Raw genomic sequence first — 19,515 nt, 5'->3', positions numbered from 1 at the left:
AGATTGCAGTGCTGGAGGTGTGGCTCAAGTGGTAGAATACCTTCCTAGTAGGTTATAAATCCTCAGTTCAAACCCCAGGAATGTCCTTTTGCTTTAGTTACTTTTCAGACAGGGGCTTGAGGGCTGGGATGTAGCTCAGTGGCAAAGCGCTTGCCTAGCCTGGGTTCGATCCCCAGTACCAAAAAAGAAAAGACAAAAAAAAAAAATACAGTTAAAAAAAACCCAAACAGACAGGGGCTTGAGCTGTTTTTCCTGGCTTGCTTCAGACCACAATTCTCCTATCTATCTCTTCTGAGTAGATGTAGTTACAGGTGTGAGCTATTTTGCACAGCATAAATATATTTGCACTCATTATTTTTCATAGTTCTTTCTCAGAAATATAAATATGAAATAATATAATATACAGATTAAAATATTAGAATAAAGAAACCTTGAAAATGGACATAAATGAAACCAAACTTTATACTTATAGATCACTTTATGGTTTAGAAAGGATTTTCATTCATCATCTTCTTCAATCCTTACCATCTGAGGTTAAAAATTATACTTGGAGCCAGACACCTATGTTTCACACCTGTAATTCTAGCTACTCAGGAGTCTGATCTCTGAAGATCATGGTTCAAAGCCAGCATGGGCAGAAAAGTTCATTACCTTCATATCTCCAATTGACAAATAAAAAGCTGGAAGTAGCTGTGGCTCAAGTGGAAGGGCACTAATCTTGAGTGAAAAAAAGCTAAGGGACAGTGCCCGGGCACACACACACACACACACACACACAATTGTACTTGATTCCATAACATTCGAAGAGTTTAGTCTACCTGACTAGCTGGAATCTTTTTTTGGGGGGAGGGGTCCAGTTGTGGGGCCTGAACTCTGGGCCTGGGGCTGTCCCTCAGCTCTTCAGCTCAAGGCTAGCACTCTATCACTTGAGCCACAGCACCACTTCCGGCTTTTTTCTTATGTGGTGCTGAGGAATCGAACCCAGGGCCTCATGCATGCAAGGCAAGCGCTCTACCACTGAGCCACCTTCCCAGCCCATGGAATCTTATCCACTGTGATGGGTAGTATATTCCTGTTATTACAAGTAGTAAATCTCTTCCTGGGCAAGGGTGGCTCACGCTCGTAGTTACTCAGGAGGTAAATATCTGTAGGATAGTGATTCAAGGCAAGCCCAGGCAGATAGCTATAGAGTCCCTATCTCAACCCAAAAACTGGGTACGGTAGCATGCATCTGTCACCCCAGCAATGGTGGGAAGCATAAATCAATCTGAATCGCGGTCCGAGTTTGCATAGCCGAAAAATGAGACTTTAACTCAAAAAAAACAAAAACAAAAAACATGGCAAAAAGGGCTGGTGATATGGTTCAAAGTGATAGCTCACCTGCATAAGAACCCCAAAACCCTGTATTCAACCCTCATACTGCCAAATAAAAAATACAAAATAAAGAGATAGAGTAGTAACTTCTTGTTCTAATGGGAAAGGAAAGACTTTCATTAATGTTATTTAACACAATTATTTTTATTATGCCAACAAATAAGCTATTTTGATAGAGAAATATTATTGGTAAAATTATGGACAGTCCCTTGTAGCTGTTTTTTTTTTTCATTCTAGTTCTCTTGAATCTGAAATGACACGATTTACTCATTACCAGCTTGGAGTCTTTACAAGAAATTTAAAAGTCTGATGAGAACATGTTTTAACTTAAGCCAATTAAATATTATCAAAACTTGCTATCTCTGATCTCTCTACTACTGAGATATTAATATTGTTTCTCCTTTTTTAGCCTGATCTACCTTTTGCAGTATTTCTTAATTTTAAAAGTGGCACTTAAAAAATGAATAGCCATCTGTCATTTTAACTTTTAAAAGCCAAGGGAAAGGAAGTATGATAGATCCTACACATCAATGACTAGAAGTTTAGTTTTCATTGGCACCTTATAATTTTACTAATTAACTAATATTAAACCCTCTATTCTCTAGTTCTCAACATAGTATAGGTTTTCCTCTCTCTCTCTTTTGCGCATGAAAGTGTGAATTAAAAGATGGAAATGACCCATTGTGTCAGTGTTCTTGTTCCTAATACAAAGAGGCCATTGTAGGAAAGTACAGACATTAATTTTATATGGAATCTGTGCTAGTTCATCTGTTTGGGCTGGATTGCATGATAGCAATGAACTCTATAGACTCGCTACCTACAATACATCTATCTCCCATTTTGCTCTTTAGTGCTCCAAGCTTCTAAATCCTATTAACAGCTGTCAAAACCTGGTAAACTATTTAGATGCTTTCACAATTTGTTTAATTGGATAGTTAGAAAATGGCATGCTAGAAAAGTCCCCCCCCCCCGCTTTTCTTTTAGCCTGGCTGAACATCTGTAGCATTAGGGCCTCATTATCTCTGAATTGGCATAGCAAATCAGTGGCATCATTAAAATGCCACATTAAGATGATTAAGCTTCTTTGTTATCCAGTTGACTTTTGCATGTGCTGAGGATTTCATGGTTATGACCCCCAATCCTTGTAAAACACTTAAACAACATCACCCATTTGTGTCTTCCCTGTATTAACAGCCTCTGCCTTGTCCCTCCCCATATCACTTGCAAACTTGAGGCTATTAACTTCACACTCTGTCCTTCTTGGAGTTGGATTCTGAGACCTCCTAGTTCAGGGTAGAAATTCAGAAGCTCTGGTTTTTGTGTCTTTTTGTTGTTTTTTTTTTCTTTCTTTTTTTGACTAGGAGGAAGTTCTTAGTAACAACATGCTACCCAAGGCACCCGAGTTTGCCTGTGCTTCTTGTATCTTTGATAGGTTCTTCTCTCCAGCAGAGCATTTTATGTGCCTGTAATAACAAACTGAGGCACAGTTGGCTGAGACTGCTATTGCCCCTGAAGGATTTAGATGTTGGATCCTTTCCAGGACCCATTGTTTTTGCAGTGTCTCAGGTGAAACCAAAAAATGTCTACTCTGGAGTGCAAGCCTTTCATGTGATAACCATCACCCCAGGAAATGAAACCATGTGTATCAGCCCCAGTGAGCCGAACCTTTGTTCTCTTCAGCCTACAAAATTCTCTCTGGGGGGTGTGTGTGTTAGTGTGTGTCATCTTCCTAAGAGACCTTCCAAACAGAGCCAAAGATGGGAACAATTGTACCCCAGAGCAGCTCCTTTAGAAAGAAGTTTAGTTTAATCTAATTTCCTATGGGTTAGATTCAATTTAGACGTCTATTCTTCCCTCTGGGAGTGTATAGCAATTACCTTTATCAGCAATTTGTGGTTTTGCTCTGTTCTTTTCTCCACAAGTTCAATTATAAAAATAAAATAAAATTTATTTAGGAAGCCTTTAACATGTTCTATTATGAAATCATCGATCATACACAGAGAAAAGGCAAATATAATTACAAGCATCCATAGACCCACCACCTGACTTAAGAAATTAATTTTCACTAGTGTCTATGAAGATTCATGATGGTCTTTTAAATGTGGATTTAAATTATGTGTGTTTATTATGAGATTAGGATGTACAGAAGCACAGTGGAGGATTATTCATATGACAGACGTTTCATTTGGTTTACCAAAGACTTCAGGGTATACTATGTGGCATTTCCTCAAGTATAGTCAAGTATCTAGTGCCAGATCTTCATAATCTGGGGCCTTTAGTAAATAATTTAAGGGCCGAAAAACCTTGACAACTGTAAGCTAGTGAAAAACGATGACATACATTAAGTATATAAGGTAAATCAGTAAGAGAATATTATTGGCTTTGCATGCAACATTTTATGGACATGCCAACTATGTAAAGATGAATCTGTAGATGTTAATTTCCTCTTGCTAAAGATAAAGCAGTATGAGAACAAAAAACAGAATTATTTTCTAGTTACAAGTGTCCAGGAGGACTCCTGGAAGAAGTGGCATTTTTACTACCTCTACATAGAACATGAGTGTGCTGGAAGAGGAAGATGGAGAGCAGGCTTGGAGCATACTTGAGGAACTTGTTAAACTACACATTGTGATCCAGTAGGTCTGGGTTGAGGCCTGAGTGCCTGTGTTTTGAACAAGTTCCCAGAGAATGCTGGATCCAAGGGCCTCACTTTGAGTAGCAAGGCTTAGAATTACAGAGTCCCAGAGGACTGAGAAATGAGATCGTCAAGTAGACATAGGGCAGGTTCTAGACACTAAGGAGTTTGGACTTTATTCTGTAAGCAAGATGAAAACATTGAGAGCTTCTCAAGAGGGGCTTATTGCTAAAGAATGGTTAGTCTTGCAAGAGGCGGTAATATCTATAATAGAGATTGCATGTACCTAAGACCAATCAGGAGGTGAATGCAGTGGTCTACTCATGCACCAAGAGTTTAATGGTTCTTAATGTAGAACACTGTGCAACAGACCAGTGGTTCTTAAACTCCATTGTTCTTACAGTTTATGTGGAAAGTGTTTTTAAATGTTTTTATTTTCAGTCCTCTTACTCAGCTTAGTAGATCTAAGATGAAAACTTCAAACTTTGTCTTGAAACCACATATCCACAGCTGGGCACTGGTGGCTCACGCCTGTATTCCTAGCTACTCAGGAGGCCCAGATCTGAAGATCGAGGTTCAAAGCCAGCCTGGGTGGGAAAGTCTGTGAGACTCTGATCTCCAATTAACCACCAGAAAACCGTAACTGGTGCTATGGCTCAAGTGGTAGAGCACTTGCCTTGAGCTGAAGAGCTGAGGGACAGTGCCCAGGCCCAGAGTTCAAGCCCTACGACCAACAACAACAACAAAAAAATCACATACCCAGTTGGATACCAATGGCTCATACCCCTGTAATCTTGTTTTTTGTTGTTGTTGTTTTTTTTGGGGGGTCTGGTAGTGGGGCCTGAACTCTGGGCCTGGGTGCTGTCTCTCAGCTCTTCAGCTCAAGGCTAGTGCTCTACCACTTGAGCCACAGCGCCACTTCCGGCTTTTTTCTTTTTGCTTATGTGGTGCTGAGGAATCGAACCCAGGGCCTCATGCGTGCAAAGCAAGCGCTCTACCACTGAGCCACCTTCCCAGCCCATACCCCTGTAATCTTATCTACACATAAAGCTGAGGTCTGAGGATCCTGGTTCAAAGCCAGCTGGGCAGTAAAGTCCATAAAAAAAAATTCTTATCTCCAATTAACCAGCAAAAAAAAAAAAAAAAACCTAACCTAAACTAAACAACAAAAACAAAACCCAGAGGTGGAGCTGTGGCTCAAGTAGTAGAGCATCAGTCTTGAATGAGTTCAAGTCCTAGTACTGGTACACACACACACACACAAATGGATAGATTTGCCATAGGGGAGATGTGCAGAGAAGACAGGGTTAAGAACAGTGTTTATGAAGTAAAGGAGGAAAAGGAGATAGGTAGAGTGAAAAGCAACTGTGGGAGCAAACCGTGGTGAAGTGAAGAAGTGGGAGTATAGAAGAACAAGAATGGTGATCAGCATAGTCAAAGACAGCAGAGAAATTGAAATGGTAGGGCTGGGAAGGTGGCTCAGTGGTAGAGCGCTTGCCTTGCATGCTCAAGGCCCTGGATTCGATTCCTCAGCACCACATAAGCAAAAAGAAAAAAGCTGGAAGTGGCGCTGTGGCTCAAGTGGTAGAGCGCTAGCCTTGAGCTGAAGAGCTGAGGGACAGCGCCCAGGCCCAGAGTTCAGACCCCATGACCGGACCCAAAAAAAAAAAAAAAAAGAAATTGAAATGGTATACAAAAAGGCATTTGGATTTGAGAATCAGGACATTATTATTATTATTAGTCATGGGGCTTGAACTCTGGGCCTGGGCACTGTCCCTCAGCTCTTCAGCTCAAAGCAAGTGCTCTACCACTTAAGCCACAGTGCCACTTCCAGTTTTCTGGTGGTTTATTGGAGCTAAGAGTCTCCTGGGCTTTCCTGCTTGAGCTGGCTTTGAACCATGATCCTCAGATCTCAGCCTCCTGAGTAGCTAGAATTACAGGCGTGTGCCACCAGCACCTAGCTTAGAATCAGGACATTATTAAGGATTTTTTTTTTTTTTTGCGGTTGTGGGGCTTGAACTCAGCTTGGGTGCTGTCCCTCAGCTTTACAGCTCAAGGCTAGTGCTCTACCACTTGAGCCATAGCACCACTTCTGGTTTTCTGGTGGTTTATTGGAGATGAGTCTCACAGGCTTTCCTGCCTGGGCTGGCTTTGAACCATTATCCTCAGATCTCAGCCTCCTGGCTAGCTAGGATTACAGGTGTGAGCCACTGGTACCCAGCTATTGAAGATCTTTAGGAGATGAGATTTTGTAAGTTTAGAGGCAGAAGCCATATCACAAGGATTTTCATGTATAATAAAGGCTTGTAACCATAAATTGTAGTAAGTCTGACCAGAAAGGAATGTTGAAAGAGAGTAAGTTTAGGTATCTTATGATAGAAGGCTGATTCCCTTCATGGTACAGAAAAATCATGTAAGCTCTTTATGTAGGACTGGTAAACAAGCAATTATGCCAAGAAACTACTGGGTCTAGTAGTCCAAGGGTCTTCCCTAATGCTGTGTCCATGTGATTCTTATGTCCAGCTCTCCAATTCTGTCTTTCTCATTCTTTGGCAAAGTCCTAAACTCAGATTGGATCCTCAGCCAGGTTGGAATAGTACTAAGTTCTAGGTTAGACCTACTGAAGCCAACATTCTGAGATAAGGAGAAGCTGTTTCAGAAAGACCCACACACATTTGTCTTACTAGTTTTTTTTTTAATTCACTGACCATGGAATTCTCTAAGTGTGAGGGTATTCACATTTTCTAATCAAAATGAAAAGGGTCCTTTTGGCCCTTTCAATCTACTGTTTTTGGTTTTCAGTAGCTGAAGTTTTCCGTTGAGGTTCTTTTTAACGCCTACATGCAAACTGAAGAGCACTCAAGCTTTGGTGGGATATCACCCACAGCTGGAGTGAGGGAGGAAGACCAGAGGGTATGAGCCTCAGGTGCATCCTTCTCTTTAAAAAAAAAAAAAAGCCAAGTGCTGGTGGCTCATGCCTGTAATCCTAGCTACCAGGAGGCTGAGAGCTATGGATGGTGGTTCAGGCAAGAAAGTCCGTGAGACTCTTACCTTCAATGAACTGTCCACAAGTTGGAAGTGGAGCTGGGGCTCAAGTGGTGGAGTGCTAGCCTTGAGCAAAAAAGTTCGGGGACAGTGCCTAGGCCCTGAGTTCCAGCCCCAGTACTGCCCCCCCACCCAAACAAAAGGAGGAGGAGGAGAAAAGAAGGAAAGGGAGAAAGGAGAGAGGGAGGAAAGGAGGGAGAGAGGTAAAGAAAGAAAAGGAAGGGGGAAAAACAAAGGAAACAAATTCTATCTGAAAATAGGGCAAGACCAAAGAAGAAAATGAACCCCTTCCCAAATAGGACTCATCAATTTACATAAAACCCAGCTACACTGTGATGGATAAATTTGGTTTGGGTTGGGCTCATCCTGCAGCCCTCCATCTCTACCAGCCAAGAGCATGAAGTTGTGAACCATGAAGTGTGGTGAGCAGGGAACAATGTTAGCACCCTGGTTCCACTGTTGGTGGTTAGACCCTGTCTTGCTCTATTAAGCAAACACAGTTAATATAGATGAAAGGTAACCTTGATAGAAGTGAAAACTGAAACTCGGTAGAAGGTAGCAAGCCAAGCCCAGCTGCAGGGGTACTTCCTCCTGTGTGACAACACGAATGACACTTCTGATATGTTTTGGAAGGGATGTCATTTTTAACACTCTCTCTCTCTCTCTCTCTCTCTTCTCTCCCCCCACCCTCCTGTTAAAGTGTTTTGGGTTTTTAACATCTACCCCAGTGAAAGAGTGTGGGATAGAGTTGGTAAAAAGCCACTTTGACTTTTTGTACTAAAGTGTGAGGTCAAATCCAAGTAACTGATAGTTCAAGATTAAATCTAGCATAGTGATCACACCTTGCTCGTAACTGGCTGTGTAGACTTGGGTAGATCATTGAAAACATCTCTGTGCCCCAGTTTTCTCATCTGAGACACAAGAGGATGGAATTAGATGATTTCCAAATTCCCTGTTGTCCTAAGCTCCATGGATCTGTACAACTTCCAATTTCTCAAAAACCAATATTTGAAAGGATAAGCATTTAGACAGCACCTTTTACATATAAAAAAATCTCATAGTGTTTATTATAGTATCAGATACATCTTTGAGGTTTTGTTGGTGTTAGTACAGAAATTTGCTTTCTCTATTTCTTATGTCCTTCATCTTATGTATCAAAGCAAGGTTAAAAATATGGCCCAGTAGTAGAGCTCTTGCCTAGCATATGGCATGTGCAAGGCCCTGGATTCCATCCCTAGCACTTCATCCCTCAAAAAAGAGCACCCTAGTCCCTTTAAAAATGGCACAAGAAGCCAGGCATCAGTGGCTCAAGCCTGTAATCCTAGCTACTCAGGAGGCTGAGATCTGAGAATCACGGTTCACAACTAGCCTGGGCAGGAAAGTCCGTGAGACTCTTATTTCCAATAAACCACCAGAAAACCGGAAGTGGTACTGTGGCTCAAGCAGTAGAGTGCTCGCCTTGAGCTGAAGAGCGCAGGGACAGCGTCCAGGCCGAGTTCAAGCCCCACGACCGAAAAAAAAAAATGGTACAAGGGAGCTGGGTGCCAGTGGCTTATGTCTGTAATCCCAGCTACTCAGGATGCTGAGATCTGAGAATTGTGTTTCAAATCCAGCCAGGACAGAAAAATCCTGAGATTCTTATCGCCAATAAACTATGAAAAAAGAAAGGAAGAAATAAAGGAAAAGAAGAAGGGAGGAAGGATGAAAGAGAGAAGGAAGGAGAGAGAGAATGAGGGGAAGCACAGAAAGCCTGGAAGTCGAGCTGTGGCTCTAGTTAGAGTGCTAGCTAGCCTTAAGCAAAAAAGCTTAGGTATACCACCCAGGCCCTAACTTCAAGCCCCGGACCCGCATGCCAACACACATAAAATGGCACCAGGTCATTAACTCACTTGAGCAGGCCAGTTTCTCCCGTCTTATCCATTCCTATTATCTATGCTAGGGCTTTAAGCTTATTCTTCTTTTGCTTGAATATAGGTATCTTTGCTTAGGTTAGGCCCTGTTTACTTACTGAAGGAAGTGGCTCCTTATTTTCTATTAGAAAATTACTTCTTCTTTTATCTTTCTCAAAACTGTTTTGCTAGTCTTGAGGGCTTCCTTTACATACAGTGTTGTATGTTTATCAGTTCCAAGACCAGCAGGAAGATAAGATGAGGTCTAGCAGTTCTGATACAGGGAAGGGGAAGAAACAAGGTATGGCTTAAATGCAAAAAAAAAAAAAAAAAACCCCTACTAACTGTTCAACTCTCAGTCTTGGTGACTTAAATTTATGCAATTGAATGATCAAAATGGCATTTTCTCCTTGAAACCTAAAGGCACATCATCTTGCCTTTTTAACAAAAAAAAAAGTTCTAGATCTGAGAATCTTCCTTCTCCCCCCAGTATGGGGACAAATTGCTCAAAATGTTTGTTTCGTGATCTCTGAGTAATCATAGTTAAAACCTGTTATCTCTAATTTCTGCATAGCTGAAAACTGTCATCTATTTTTATGCATGCCTTCCTTTATGATTCTGAAATCAAGTAATGAGTGATCACCCTAATAGCATTTCCGTGTTTTGTGGATGGACAATGTTAATGTTAACTTCATTCAGCATTTAATTGTCAGTTGTGAGTCTCTGATTTTTGAGCTGTTTTCAAAGTTTCCAATAGAGTCATGGTTCTTCTCTTGTATTTTCTTCCTGGCAGATGATTTGATGAAAGTAAAAGATGAATACAACGAGAGAGATGAGAATGTTTTAAAGCCAGAGTCCATGGGAAACACAGAAGAGCCCGAGATTCCATACAGCTATGCAAGAGACTATAACGAATATGAGAACATCAAGTTGGAGAGGCATCCAGTTGTCTCCTATGACAGCAGCAGGCCGGCCAGTGGCAAGTTGAACTGTGATGTGTGTGGACTGTCCTGCATTAGCTTCAATGTCTTAATGGTGCATAAGCGGAGCCACACTGGTAAAGAGCCCCATTTTGCATTCTTCTAAAAAAAAATGCCCTACTGCACCTGTGGGATGAGTGAAGAGGTAGAATTTGGGACTTTGAATTGTCTTCACTGATCTTTTTTATCATTCTGATACATTCTCGCTTTCTGCATTGCTATGTATTGTTGATTTTTAGTTCTACTTCACTATGCATTTGGCAAACATATTGCAAATGCTATTAATAAAAACAAATGGGAGAGCACAGTGTTCTAGGTCAGCCAAATGCTTTTTCTTTGGTTAATAAGTAGGAGTTAGATCGTATGATTTGCTTCTTTCTTGTGTTTTTGTGTGACATTTCTTAATTAAAAGCAAATCATCTTATTGGGTTCAAATTTGGTAGATGAAAGGAAAATTTTTTGGCGGGGGGGGAGGTGGGTTGTGGGGCCCAAACTCTGGGCCTGGGCACTGTCCTTCAGCTCTTCAGCTCTACCACTTGAGCCACAGCACCACTTCCAGTTTTCTGAGCTGTTTATTGGAGATAAGAGTCTTATGGACTTTCCTGTCTGGGCTGGCTTTGAACCATGATCCTCAGATCTCAGCCTCTTGAGTAGCTAGGATTACAGGTGTGAGCCACTGACACCCAGCAGAAAATTTTTTTAGTACCATTTTTAAAGACTATATCTTCAGCCAGATGCAGTGTCTCAAGCCTTTAATCCTAGCTACTTGTGTATGTATGGGTGGGAGGTGCTAATTGGGGTATCAAAGTTAAGGACAAAAGCTTGTGAGGCTCCCTTTCAATCGAAGACTGGGTGTGGTGGTGTGTGGCTGCTATCCATCCCAACTACAGGATTGGGCGAGTTGGTCCACACTTGTCATCCCAGCTATGTAGGGAAGCACAAGTGGAAGGATTGCAGTTTAATCTGGCCTGGGTATGAAGTCAAGCCCTATCTCAAAAAATAGCCAATGCTGGTGGAGTGACTCATATGGTAGAGTACCTGTCTAAACAAGCATGAGGCCCTGAGTTCACATCCCAAAAAGAGAATATATCTTCACATAATAAGACAGTCTAGGAAGGCATATAAACAAGGATCCCACCTAACAGATAGATTCTGTCTAACATATGATATGAAGACTCTTAAAAAGAAGCATTTCTGGGGCTGGGAAGGTGGCTCAGTGGTAGAGCGCTTGCTTTGCATGCCTGAGGCCCTGGGTTCGATTCCTCAGCACCACATAAGCAAAAAGAAAAAAGCTGGAAGTGGTGCTGTGGCTCAAGTGGTAGAGCGCTAGCCTTGAGCTGAAGAGCTGGGGGACAGCGCCCAGGCCCAGAGTTCAGGCCCCATGACCGGACCCAAAAAAAAAAAAAAAAAAAGAAGCATTTCTAGCCCTTGACCCCTTATTAAGATTTGAGTTTGAAGGGGTGGGGGTGTGGCTTAGTTGGTAGAGTCCCAGCCAGTGAGCAAAAGCTTCAGGTACTGAGTTAAAATCCCAGTCTCAGACCTAAAAACAAACAGATTTGAGTTTGAGTCTTTCTTAAAGGGAAATTTTGGACAAAAAGAATGTCAAGTGATATAAAAATTACATTTAGAAAGCTCTCCTAGAGCTGCTCTTGTTTCTTTGCTCTGATTCAAGACAAGACAATACCCAGAATAGCCTTGCTGAGTGGGAGCTCTTTCTCTTCTGAGAGAAAGATTCCACAAGTAAAGTCTTCCCCTTGCCTCAAAGTGCAAACGTAAGCTTCCAAGGGGTCCCACTTTGGGCAAAGCCGTCTATGAGATGGCTCTTGTCAAAGGTATCTTACCTGTGTAGATGGCTTTTCCACTCACCCCGTGACCCAAATTCTCCTTTTTTTTTTGTCCTTTCTAAAGGTGAACGGCCGTTCCAGTGCAATCAGTGTGGGGCATCTTTTACTCAGAAAGGTAACCTTCTCCGCCACATTAAGTTGCACACAGGGGAAAAACCTTACAAGTGTCACCTCTGCAACTATGCCTGCCAAAGGAGAGACGCGCTCACAGGGCACCTTAGGACACATTCTGGTAAGTGAAGGGCTGTGGAAACTAGAAAGAGTTAAGTGTAGGGCTCAGATCTGTCATTCTCCTTCTGAAGGGTTGCAACAGCAGAGACCTCTAGGGCTAATTACACTTCCATTAAGGCATTAATTGCTCTCCGTCTGCCTTAGTGAAGATGATCTTCGCAACATCACTGTGCTTGGAGAATGGTAGTCAGACAGGAAGAGCCTGCCCTCCCTTCCCCTGTGAAAATGCCTTTTGAATTTCAGCAAGGAAATGGCTGGAATTTTCTTACGGTAAACTTTATTAAAAGATCATAATCCTAGCCCACTATTTTCCATGTAAAAGACCAGACAATGTAAATCATATGCAGTTTGTAAATTACCACCAAAAAAAAAGGGTAAACTAGAATGTAAATTGTTTGGAGACCCATTTTAGCCACTGTGGGGGGTTTTGTTTGTTTTTGTTTTTATTTACTTATTTTTTAAACAATACTGGTGTTTAAACTCAGAGACTTACTTTTTTAATTTTTATTTTTTGGTCCATCATGGGACTTGAACTCAGGGCCTAGGAGCTGACCCTGAGCTCTTCCACTCAATGCCAGCACTCTACCACTTTGAGCCACAGTGCCACTTCTGGGTTTTTTTCTGTTTATGTGGTATGGAGGAATAGAACCCAAGACTTCATGCATGCTAGGCAGAAATCTACAACCAAGCCACATTCCCAGCCCTCAGGGACTTATTTTTTAATCTTTAAAAGTTGACAGCAAGCCAAGCACTGGTGAGTCATGCTTGTAATCCTAACTTCTCAGGAGGCTGAGATCTGAGAATCATGGACTTTCTTGCCACTGCTGGCTTCAAATCATGAAAAAGACCATGGGGGGAAAAACATTTGTGTTTATGTCAATCCACATTACTACTTTAAGTAAAACTGAGCCCACTCTTAAAAGTGGTAATAGGGGCTGGGAAGGTGGCTCAGTGGTAGAGTGCTTGCCTTGCATGCATAATGACCTGGGTTCGATTCCTCAGCACCACATAAGCAGAAAAAGCTGGAAGTGGCGCTGTGGCTCAAGTGGTAGAGCTCTAGACTTGAGCTGAAGAGCTGAGGGACAGTGCCCAGGCCCAGAGTTCAGGCCCTACAACCGACAAAAAAAAGTGATAATAATTCAGAGACTAGGATCAAGTCAATCCAGGAACATCACCAAGACAGATTACATGTGGCAAAGGGAAGGTTTCTTTATTTGGTAGCTCCTTTTTTAAAGTAGTGAATTAATGAGTTGGATAAAAATAAAAATAGGGGCTGGGAATGTGGCTTAGTGGTAGAGCACTTATTTATCATGCATGTAGCTCTGGGTTCAATTCCTCAGTACTGCATAAACAGAAAAAGTCAGAAGTGTCACTGTGGCTCAAGTGGTAAAGTGCTAGCCTTGAGCAAAAGAAGCTCAAGGACAGTGTCCAGGCCCCAAGTTCAAGCCTTAGGACTGGCAAAATGAATTAATAAATAAATAAACAGAATAAGAATAGGACAGTTATCTTCTGTTCCCCTTTACAAACAAAAGCAACAACAATTGGCATTTCAGGATAGATTCTAGAGGACCACAATGTGTGTAGAAACTTCCAATTTTTAGCCCTCACAAACCTGCATTTAATCTTAATTTGGAATTTCAGAAGGATTTTTTAAGTGTTTCAAATCCCAAAGTCTCTATTTTAAACATAAAAAAAGGAGTTAGAAAATAAAGAATTCAGGGGTAGAGAAATAATGCCTCAGTGATAGAGTCTTTAATTTTCCTAGCAAGAACAACATCTAGCAAGAAAAGAAAGCCGGGCATTGGTGTCTCATGCCTGTAATACTAGCTATTCAAAAGGCTGAGATCTGAGGATCATGATTCAAAGACAGCCCAGGCAGGAAAGTCTATGAGACTCGTATCTCCAATTAACCACCAGTATCTCCAATTAACCACCAAAAAGCTGAAAGTGGATCTGTGGCTCAAGTGATAGAGTGCTAGCTAGCCTTGAAAGTAAAAGCTCAGGGACAATGCTTAGACCCTGAGTTCAATCCCAGGAATGGAAAGAAAGAAAGAGAGAGGTAGAGAGAGAGAGACACAGAGAGAGACAGAGAGATAGGAAGGAAGGAAGGAAGGAAGGAAGAGAGAGAGAAAGAAAGGAAGGAAGGGAGAGAAAGAAAAGAAGAGAGAGAGAGAAGAAAGAAAAGGAAGAAGGGAGGGAAGGAAGGAGGGAGAAAATAAGGACTTTAGTCCTCAAAACTCAGAATTTTGGGGGATATATTTTCTTTTCAAATCAGAAAAACCAGACTTATACAAATAAAGTAAATAGTCTTGGGGTAGAGAGTTGAAAGGATAAAGGGTTACCTGATTTGTCCAAGTAAAACTAGGAGTAAACTTTTGCTTCATCTTAGAAATTTATATGAAGTCCTTTTTTGTAATTTTTTTTTTTTTGCCAGCCATGGGGCCTGAACTCTGGGCCTGTGTACTGTCCCTCAGCTCTTTAGCTAGCACTCTACCATGTGAGCCACAGCACCACTTCCAGCCTTTTCTGCTTATGTGGTGCTGAGGAATCGAACCCAGGGCCTCATGCATGCAAAGCAAGCACTCTACTACTGAGCCACCTTTCCAGCCCCTATAATTGATTTTTAAATCTATTATTTTTAAAATAGCCTTATTTAATTAGCTCATGTTTTATTGTTTTAACCCAGGTTTGTCATAGTCATTGAAAAGACTGAGATTCATTTATTCAAACATGTTGATATTTTGACTAGGCATTGGTAGTTCATACTTCTAATCTTAGCTATTCAATGGGCTAAGATCTGAGGATCCTGGTTTGAAGCCAGCCTGGGCAGAAAAGCCCATGAGATTCTTATCTCCATTTAGTCGCAGCAAAAAGCTGAACATGGAGATATAGCTCCAGTGGTAGAGTACCAGCTTGGAGTAAAAAAGCCACAGGAGAGCTGAAAGCCCTAAGTTCAAGGCCCAGTACTGGCACACAAACCAACAAACAAAAAAGTTGATATTCTAACAAGTTTCTAGCAGGGGCCAACTCCCACAAACTTTGGCAAGTGGTACTTTCAGCCAGATGGACATCACCAAAAAAGGAGCCCTTTCCTATTCTACTTTACACTACACTTAACCTTGAAGAGTAAGAGGGCTCTATTTTTGTGAAACACAAACAAACAAACACTGGGTGAGATGGTAATCATCAAATTGAACAGTACGCTGACATAATAACCTGCCCTACACTATGCCTTTATTTCAGCTAGCTAAATTTTAAAATAACATCAAAGAGTTTGGGGATTTAACTCCGTGGAAGAGCCCTTGCCTGGCAACAGGCAACAGTACAAGGCCCTGAGTTCAATTGTCAGTTCTGCGAAAATAAATAAATAAATGTAACAGAGATGTACAGGTATTGGTTTCAACCAATGCTCTCATTCCTAGTGAGCAGTGTGCATGGAACCCCAGTGCATCTTTTGTGGGAGACCCCATAGAGCTGCTAAGGTTTTGCTGAGTGGCCCCTGTGGTCTCTTTCCAGTGGAGAAACCTTACAAATGTGAGTTTTGCGGAAGAAGTTACAAGCAGAGAAGTTCCCTGGAGGAACACAAGGAGCGGTGCCGCACGTTTCTTCAGAGCTCTGACCTGGGGGACGCTGGTGAGTTCCACAGCACCCATTTTACACACACAGACTGGAAGACAATGTGAATAAAATGACCTACCCTGTGCTCATGGAGTTGGTATTTGGATGGGACAGGCAGATTATAAACAAAATATAAAGCAAACTATATATCAGAAGGTAAAGAAGTCCTGAGGTCCATGGATACTCATGAAGCAGGCACGGAGGGTTGAGGGTGAGGTAAGGAAGACTGAAACTAGATAAGATTTTCAGCAGACTTTAAGGCTCAAGGAAGTGAGCCCAGCAGATAACGAGGAAACAGCAAGTGCAAAGGTCCTGAGACTCAGACTTGAAGAAGTGTCAATAGTCCTAATGGTGGAACAGAATGAGTCATGGAACATAAAGTCAGAGAGGAAATGGGAGACTAGATCTTATCAAATCTTGTGGATGATTGTAAAGACTTTGGCTTTTACTCTGAGTGAAATTGAAAATCTTCAGAGAGTTCTTCACACAGAGCGGTGATATCATTGAATACTTTTCAATTGTAGAGTCAATCTGTTTGCTGCGTATAGATTGTTTTGGAGAGGAGGCTAAGGTTAGAAATTGGGGAATCCAACTGAGTAGCCATTGCAAGAATTCAAGCCAAAGGAAAATCATGTCTTCGTAGTGGTTGAGGTGAGAGGCAGGATCTTATTTATAACAGGCTCATGCAGGATATGACCACTGGAGCCGCCCAGAACTGAAATTACAAAGATTGGGAGAGGCTGGGAAGAGTTCATTAAAACTGCCAGGATTTTCTTTGTTTAAAGGTCATATCCTTGTTTGCTCATATGATTTAGCAGTTTCTCTTTGGCATTTGAGGATTTCCTATATTTTTCATTTGTCTTGCATCAGATTGTCCATTGGTTGAAACAGTGTATGTCTTTCCCTATATTGATTGTGATTTTTCTTTCCTCCTCATTTTTCGGTTGAAGCAAACTGAAACTTTTTTGTGTGTGCCAGTACTGGGGCTTGAACTCAGGGCCTGGGCACTGTCCCTGAGCTTTTACTCAAGGCTAGCACTCTACCACTTGAACCACAGTGCCACCTGTGGCTTTTTCTGCTTATGTGGTACTTAGCAATTGAACCCAAGGCTTCTTGCATGCTAGGCAAGCACTCTACCACTAAGCCACATTCCCAGCCCATCCAGAAATGTTTTTGTGTTGCATCTCTGCCATTGCCCCTTGGTCTTACCCACTTGACCCTCAGCCCTGTTCTACAGTTTGGGGTGAAATTGTGTGTGTGTGTGTGTGTGTGTGTGTGTGTGTGTACTAGTACTGGGGTTTGAACTCAGTATTACGATGTTATTCTGTCTTAGTTTTCTCACTCAAGGCTGATGCTCTATCACTTGATCCACACCTCTACTTCCGGCTTTTTGGTGGTTAATTGGAAATAGTCTCAAGGACTGCTCAGGCTAGGTTCAAAACTTAATGCTCAGGTCTCAGCTTTTTGAATAGCTAGGATTAGAGATGTGAGCCACCACCACCAGGTGAGAAAACCTTTTTCCTGTGGTTACTTGTATAAGTGTTTACTTAGAGCAGGCACAAATCCCTGTGCGATTTAGTGTTGGATAGCAATAGTTGTAGTTGAATAGTTTGACAGTCTAGCATAGAAAGATTGTAAAAATATGACAGAAGGAATGTAAAACTCAGGGAGAATGAAGTGGAGATCATGAGTATTTAACCTGGCCCTCTGTTAGAGTGAGAGGAAACTTGTTTCACATAAAGGCTATTGTACGGTATTAGGAGCTGGCCAACTGAATTCTGCTGGTTTGCACTTGCTTCTTATTTCTAAAGAGAAATGTTTGCTCCCTTAAAAAAAGCAAAAATTTGGGTTTCAACACCTTAAATGGCATGATTGATATAGGCTATATTTGCCCAAGAATATACCATAGGCATATACATGATAGTAGATATGTGTGTGTAGATATGTGTGCATGTGTGTATATATATATATATGTGTGTGTGTATATATATATATATGTCTATATTTTAGACAATAGGCAAAGTGTTACTGTGAGAAATTTCCAAGTTGTGAGCACTTGCCATATACAGTAGAGCTAAAGATACTTAAAATTGGAGGCAGGTGCCCGGTGGCTCATGCCTGTAATTCTAGCTACTCAGAAGGCTGAGATCTGAGGATTGGGGCTCAAAGCCATCCCAGGCAGGAAAGTCCATGAGACTCTTATCTCCAATTAACCACCAGAAAACTGGAAATGGTGCTGTGGCTCAAAGTGGTAGAATGCTAGCTTTGAGCTAAAGAGCTGCGAGACAGCGAGCTTCCAGGCCCAGAATTGAAGCCTCATGACTGAGGGAAAAAACAAAAGATTCTTAAAATTAGAACAATAAAAGAGAACATCTAATCCAACCAACTTATTTTATTTGGGGGAAATTTGATAATACTTTTTTTTCGGGGGGAGGTTGGTCATGGGGCTTGAACTCTGGACGTACGTGCTGTCCCTCAGCTCTTCAGCTCAAGGCAAGTGCTTGAACCACAAAGCCACTTCCAGTTTTCTGGTGGTTTATTGGAGATCAGAGTCTCATAGACTTTCCTGCCCCAGCTGGCTTTGAACCATGATCCCCAGATCTCAGCCTCCTGAGTCGCTAGGATTGCAGGCATGAGCCACTGACGCCCAGCTGGGTACTTTTTTTTTTTTAAGTTAAAGCCTTTTTGATTAGTAAGAGAAGTACATTAACACATCCAAGTGGACACAAGTGTGCGTATCTTGATTCTCACGAATATAGGGGGGAGGTAGAAATTAATAAATTATATTCCATATAATAAATGAATTATTGATTTACCTCCTACTCTATAACCTTTTTAGGAGTTTGAAGTTAGGAAGAGAAGTTTTTCAAAATAAATATTTTTACTATATTCAGTAGTATTCTGTGATGCAGAAAATGCTAAAATACAAACTTATGTGCAGTTTATATGACAATTTGATAGATGCATACAGATTAACCAAGTCAACAAGTTTTTATTTTTTTAAATAAACATGTTGTATTGGTGGTTTTTAGGTAACAAAATTGGCAATGTCATAGTTTAATCAAGTATAAATACTGCGTGTCAGTAATATATCACTTTGTTTTATGTTTTAAGTATTTCTCATAATTTTTTTTCTGAGATCCAAAATGTAAAGAATGTTTACATTACACTATGAGCCAATCCTTTATTAACACTAGTTTCTACTTCTGATTCCTTCTTAGAATTGTGAGTCCACTATGGACTCGGTCTTATTCCAAGCCTGACCAGTATAGTACATCTTATGCCTTCATCCTAAGCCTGGCCTCAGCCTTCTGAGAGCTAGGATTTTAAGTATGTGCCACCTTGTCCTGAGGCCTGGCTTGGAGTCTGGGCTATTGAAACCCTGAAGAAGGAAATAAAGTGGGGGTGGAAGGAAGAAGGAGGGAGGGAGGGAAGAAGCAAGCAAGCAAGAAAGGAAAGAAAGAAAGAAAGAAAGAAAGAAAGAGGGGCTGAGAAGGTGGCTCAGTGGTAGAGCGCTTGCCTTGCATGCATGAGGCCCTGGGTTCAATTAATCAGCACCACATAAGCAAAAAGAAAAAAGCCGAAAGTGGTGCTGTGGCTCAAGTGGTAGAGCGCTAGTCTTGAGCTGAAGAGCTGAGGGACAGCGCCCAGACCCAGAGTTTAGGCCCCAGGATCGGACCCAAGAGAGAGAGTGAGAGAGAGAGAGAAAGAAAGAAAGAAAGAAAGAAAGGAAGAAAGAAAGAAAGAAAAGAAAGAAAGAAAGAGAGCAAGGGAGGGAGGGAGGAAGGAAGGCAGAAAGGAAGGAAGGAAGAGAGGGAGGAAAGGAAAGAGGGAAGGAGGAAAGAAAGGAGGGAGGGAAAAAAATAAGAACAAAACAATATCAACTGAAGAACAGTGTA

General features: G+C 41.5%; 1 protein-coding gene across 1 annotated transcript in view; it reads left to right on the top strand.

The window, feature by feature from the left end:
- Ikzf3 (IKAROS family zinc finger 3 (Aiolos)) overlaps positions 1-19,515 on the top strand; it is an 88,115-nt gene that overhangs the window by 45,873 nt on the left and 22,727 nt on the right. The window contains exons 4-6 of the mRNA XM_013008807.1: positions 9,737-10,000; positions 11,832-11,999; positions 15,515-15,631. Coding sequence (XP_012864261.1) covers positions 9,737-10,000; positions 11,832-11,999; positions 15,515-15,631 — 549 coding nt within the window. The remainder of the gene's footprint in view (positions 1-9,736; positions 10,001-11,831; positions 12,000-15,514; positions 15,632-19,515) is intronic.

Source organism: Dipodomys ordii, unplaced genomic scaffold (genome assembly GCF_000151885.1).
Source record: "Dipodomys ordii isolate 6190 unplaced genomic scaffold, Dord_2.0 Scaffold7, whole genome shotgun sequence".
Lineage (NCBI taxonomy): Eukaryota > Metazoa > Chordata > Mammalia > Rodentia > Heteromyidae > Dipodomys > Dipodomys ordii.
Note: the sequence above shows the minus strand (reverse complement) of the source record. Positions and strands in the feature narration are given on the sequence as shown.